Below are 6000 nucleotides of genomic sequence, written 5' to 3'. Positions count from 1 at the left end.
GGACATTGTTTCTAATCGAAAAAAGCTTTGTTCTTCGCTAATGGAGATTTCCAAAATCGAACTATCAACTTGAATCAAACAATTATTGACTCAGATAGCTCTAATACCATATTGAATTTAGAGAGAAGTAATTTGGAAATTTTCAGATTACTATTTCAGAATGAATTGATTTTAAAGTAAGAGGAAAAATCATCTACTTATACAAGCACATGAATAGTAAGTATGAGGGTCTACAATAGTATAACCAAATTAACTAACTACTCTAACAAACTAACTATGTGACTTACAAGTAATTAAATAACTAACTACAATTAAGTACTCGAATTAGCTAACTGATCATTCATTTCTCTATCTTCAATAGTTATCAGAAGAAAATCCTCCAAAATATCGCTCAACCACAGTGAAAGACCACACTAGTTACCTCCATAATAGAGGTGTAGATGGAACTTCTGCATTGTCGCGATACAAGATCTAATCATAATAATAATAATAATGTTATCTATTTTATGCTAGCTATTTGTCGGTTGTATTTTATACTTGTGCAGATTGTACCTTTGAATTTGAAGTGTCGTTTTTGTATTAGTGAGATAATTTTTAACCAAAGGAGACTCCTATAGTAGCTATTCAAAAATCGAAATATATGTTGCTTTAGCAACAACCAAAAAAATTGTCCCAGTATGTAACTATATCTTACGTTTATTGTTTTTCTTAATGGGTGTGAAATCATGAGCTTAAATCGACACTTATTTTGAGACGAAGAAAGTATATTTTACAATGCTCTATACTCTCCTTCTCCAGTATGTAACTATGTGTTAATTGGTGTGTTTTGACATTCTGCTTTCACCAAAGAGATAACTACCATCGAGACAAACAGAACATATTTGTAAAAAAAAAACAGAGTATACTTAATTTGCTCTCATGGACCGGATCTTTTCAACTTCATATAGTCAACCAACTGAGCTATTAAGATTTATCCGAACAGTATACCCCAAAACTCATATTAAGCATAAATAAATCATATGTCGCAGTATGTTCAATTTATTCGGAATAAGAAATGAACATATGTACCTACACAAATCAAGAGATATATAGCAGTTCAATTTATACATTATCATTGAAATTGTTACTTTATTATTCATTGAATAAAAATTCTTGCATTACAATCCCTGCATAACTAGAATGTGAACCAAACGAACCCCTAACATTTAGATTTTGTAGTGAGATAGATTTGAAGTTCCATCAAGTCCTTTCTGGCTGAAATAATCATAAAAGTCCTTCAATGTCGCTGCGCGATACTTTGGGGGATTGTTTTCTGATAGCAACTCCTCAATTGGTCCATAGAGTTTGGAAGATGGCAATGACCCTGAGCTGAAGAAGCTTGCTATTGATATTCTTGGACCAATTTTGTTTGACAATGCTCTATGATCTACACTTTTGTACTTGTCATTTGATATGAGCTGAAAATACGGAGTTTACACAAAAATAATATAAGTTGATACATGTGATACTATATATTATACTGACTCTAGATCCTGACCTACTGACTCTAGATCCTGAATTCAACTAGTTAGGAAGTAAGAATAAGAAAAAGACTTGTCTTATAAATGCATGTGATACTATATATTATACTCGTTCTTCACATACTGACTCTAGATCTTGAATTCGACTGATTATTAAGAAGTAAGAGACTTGCCTGGAGAACGTCTCCGATATTGATAACTAAAGCTCCTGGTGTAGGAGGAACATCAACCCAATGATTGTGATGAAGAACTTGGAGACCTCCAATATGATCTTGTAGAAGGATTGTGAAGAAGTCATTGTCTGTATGTTTGCTAAGACCTATGGTTAATTCTGGCTGTGGACATGATGGATAGTAATTGCACAAAATGCTAAGACCCTCTGAACATTCCATTTCTTTGAGATGACTTGTTTTTAGACCAAGAGACTCTGAGAGTAACTCAAGCAAAGTGCATCCCATTTTCATTACATGATGTGAGTACTCCATTACTATTTCCCTTCAAGAATGCAAGTAAAGTTTATAAAATTTAATTGTTGAAAGTAGATAAAATACTCCATGTGTATTTTCTTTTATATGACATAGTAATTGACTGGACCTAGAGTTTAAGATATAAGTTGACTTTCATTTGAGTATTACTTATCCATTCCATATGTTTCTCTCTGTTTCAAAATGAGTGGTGTTTACTAACTTACCTTCAATTAAATGCTTGAAAAAGAAGTAGCTCTTTAATGGTTTATTGGTTATGTAAAATTTCATTTATTCAAATAAGGGTAAAATTGGAAGAAAAAATTAATGACTTCTTGATTTAATAAAACGTCACTTATTTTGAGACAGAGGAAATATGTGGCTGGATTTGAAATATGGGGGTCAAACAAGTTAACTATCATTGTGAATTCAAACTCACTCTTGAATTTTTTTTCTAAAATTAAATTTACATATTTGAAAATCATATAAGAAGTATATATTACTAACTCACAATAGTTAATAATTAAAAACTCTACTTATAAAATAGGGATAAAGGTCTGAAAAATATCTTAACTTTGGTTGGATTTGCTGTTGCGATACTAAACTTTCATAAGGACCTATTACCTCCCTAGACTATTTAATACCATACTTTTTACCCCCATGAACTATTTAATAGTGTATTTTAAAGGTACATATGTGCCCACGTGGACACATTACTATTTATAATTTTGCATTATTTTTTATGTCCACGTGGGCAAATATATATGTTTAAAATACGGTATTAAATAGTCTAGGGAGGTAATAGGTCCTCATGAAAGTTTAGTATCGCAACAGCAAATCCAATCAAAGTTGGGATATTTTTCAGACCCTTATCCCTTTAAAATATGGTCAAAGAAGAAACTATTTGACTTTTCAAAGAGTAACATAAAATATCACATAAAATGAAAGAGACGGGGCATATTAATGATAGACATGAAAGAAAATAGTAAAGCAATAATTGAAAAATTAGGTTCATTGAAATAACAGCATATCATAGATTCATAGTTAAAATTGTGTAACGAATTGGATATTCTTGAAGGTTTGTTAAACTTGTATAGGCATGGAATGGTGTCAAACATTTTAAAACGTGTCAAAATAGAAGGAGTGTCATATAAAATGAACGGACGGAGTAATTTTCCAAAAATATATACCTGCAAGCCTCAGGCAATTCCTCAGGGTTAAAAGGCTCAGGACCCATAGTAGAATAAAGTGAGTCTCTCCAATTTACTGCTAAAGCTTTAGGACTATACAAATCAAAATTGCTATTGTACACCACTCTCCTCGTATAATCGCGATGATAATATTTCTTTTTAACGTCAATATCTTGCTCGAAGAAACCTCGTGCTCCTCGTAGCATTTCATCCAGGACTGACATTGGAATACCATGATTGATCACTTGGAAGAATCCCCATGTCTCTGAAGCATCACCAACTTTTTTAACAATCTCTTTGTGCTTGATAGGATCTTTATTGATGTTTTCGAGATCTATTATTGGAAAAACAAAATGTGTTTCCTCAAAGCTCGGGGAAGGCCCCGAGCTTGAGACCTCTGGATGGATGAATATCCGAGGCACCTGAGTAATTCCAGCATCAACAAGGCCTTTAACACCGGCTTTTGTGTCATCAAAGACTTTTAGTTCTCTCTTTTTATCATAGTTTGATGAGGATGTGTCTTGAATTTGTTGTACCATCTTGTGCAGTGACGGAATCAGAAGTTTTACTAAGCAAATTCAAATCTCTTTTGAACTATGAAATCCTATATATATTTGGTGCAAGTTTTAGAAAAGTCTAGAAAGATGATAAGAATGAGATTCATTTCAAACAAAATAATAAAAAAATTGACAATAAGCAGCAAATATTTCAGTTAAATCCTAGTGGACTAGTGGTGCAGTGAGTTATATTATTTAAAAATTTAAATGGTGGCTTTCACGCGTATAAGCAATAATTTATAGTCTGCGCTTACCATGTATATTGCTGTTTAAAATAATATCACATAAATATGAAATATCATGATAACAAAGAAGTATTGAAAACACTTTTGAACTTGACGTAAATTATTAGTTTCGTTCTCAAATTATTGACAGTCTTAAAAACACTCATCTACTTGACTAACTAAACTTAGATACACCCCTGATTTACCACATGACATACAAGTGGTCTCAAACTCTTGTAGGAGCATGAGTCTCTTAATAAAAAATCAAGAGAAGTGTTGAAAACACTACTAAGCTTGGCGAGAATTTAGGGGTGTATTTCACTCATGTTGCAAGATCGAAGGTGTATTTAAGTTCAGTTAGTCAAGTAAAGGGGTGTTTTTAAGGCTATCAATAGTTCAAGGATGAAACTAATAATATGCGCCGAGTTTAGGCATATTTTCACTACTTTTCTCTAATAATAATATCTCGTGCATTTGTTCAGTTTTATACAAATTTAATTGTTTATTTGTATACATACAAAATCGAAGAGCATAAATGTTAGCTAAAGTTAAATTAAAAAACATGTTTATGTATTATATTTTTATTTTTCAGAGGTTCAAGATAAACGGTAGAGATGGATGATGATACACTGGAATCGCAAATGCAAGAACTTTTCATAATAATTAACATGTTATTTATTTATTATGAACGAAACATAACGATATACAATAACATAATTGATGAAATTTAAATTAAAGTTTGAAAAGAATAGTGTATATGCTAATTTAATCTTATGCTATGAAGATAAAGAAATTGTTTATGATATATCATTGACAAAAGAACCATGGAGATATGTATTTTTTGTATAGTATTCAGTGGCGGAGACAGGAATTCTATCAAGGGGGTTCAAATAAAACATAGGTGAAATCCTGAACCCCATAAACCATTGAGCTACTCCTTTGACATATGCTCAGGGGGTTCAATTTTAAATATATACACGTACACAAAAAAATTGATCTTATATATATAGTGTAATTTTTTATCCGACCCCCCTCGGACACACTCTACATCCGCCACTGATAGTATTAGGGATGTACATAACTGGGTTGGTTCGGATTTTTCAAATATCAAATCAAATCATTTGTGTAAAAAATTTAAATTTATAAACCAAACTAAACTAATAAAACTCGGGTTTTTTTCGAGTTTTTCAACCTCGAGTTGGTTCGGGTTTTTCAAATACCAAACCAAACCATTTGTGTCGATTTTTTTAAGTTTTAAATCAAACCAAACTAATAAACCTCGGATTTTTTCAAATTTTTAAATTTTTCCGATAAAGTACTCATACAAACATATAATTTTTTTATTATTATTATTTATTTATTTTTGATAAAATCCATATCTTCTTATATGCTTCAAACATAATCCCATCTTGTCAAAAACAAGACATTAAAAGGAGAGTATAGGGACACGAGAAACTTGAAGGTGAAAAAGTGCCGCTACACTGAGAGTTGAAGGAAGGATACTAACTTGTGCTCCAAATATTTTTTTATAAGTCTAAATAAAATATAACTATCTAAGATATTTTTTTAAAAAAATAACATAAAATACGAGATGAGTGATGACATTAAAATATTTAATAAATAAAAAATCATATAAAATAAATATTGCAAATTGATAAGTCATAATGAAAATGATCGTAATTTAAAAGTACTAAATCATGCTAAAATAAATATTAATTACATATTTAAACATTAAAGGAAAATTAAAATTAGATTATGTATTTTAAATGTCTAAACCAATGTAAAACTAAAAAACAAAGTGTTGTCAGTTTTAGTGTTGGATTAATTTATTTTGTTAGCATTAGTATTGATTTAATTTTGAATTGAGTTTTATTAGAGTTACTAATATCTATGGATTATAACCTTTATTAGACCATTCAAAATTCTAAGTCTCAAAAAACTTGAAAAAATATGTTAAAAGATAAAAAATTTAAAAACATATAAGTAATATTTAAAAGTTACATCAAAGTAAATATTTTTATATATAAAATAAATTTTAAAAATTA

At 30.2% G+C, this 6000-nt stretch overlaps 1 protein-coding gene across 1 annotated transcript; it reads right to left on the bottom strand.

Annotated features, from left to right (window-relative positions):
• Positions 1–1048: 1048 nt before the first annotated feature.
• On the bottom strand, positions 1049–3850 carry LOC125871562 (1-aminocyclopropane-1-carboxylate oxidase homolog). Its single transcript, XM_049552190.1, has 3 exons — positions 3175–3850; positions 1694–2015; positions 1049–1457 (listed from the first exon to the last, which is right to left on the bottom strand). Exons 1-3 carry the CDS (start codon positions 3711–3713, stop codon positions 1206–1208), a joined length of 1113 nt encoding a protein of 370 aa, XP_049408147.1. The 5' UTR covers positions 3714–3850; the 3' UTR covers positions 1049–1205.
• Positions 3851–6000: the final 2150 nt, after the last annotated feature.

Source organism: Solanum stenotomum, chromosome 7, assembly GCF_019186545.1.
Source record: "Solanum stenotomum isolate F172 chromosome 7, ASM1918654v1, whole genome shotgun sequence".
Taxonomy (NCBI): Eukaryota; Viridiplantae; Streptophyta; class Magnoliopsida; order Solanales; family Solanaceae; genus Solanum; species Solanum stenotomum.
This window is presented reverse-complemented; position numbering and strand designations above follow the sequence as displayed.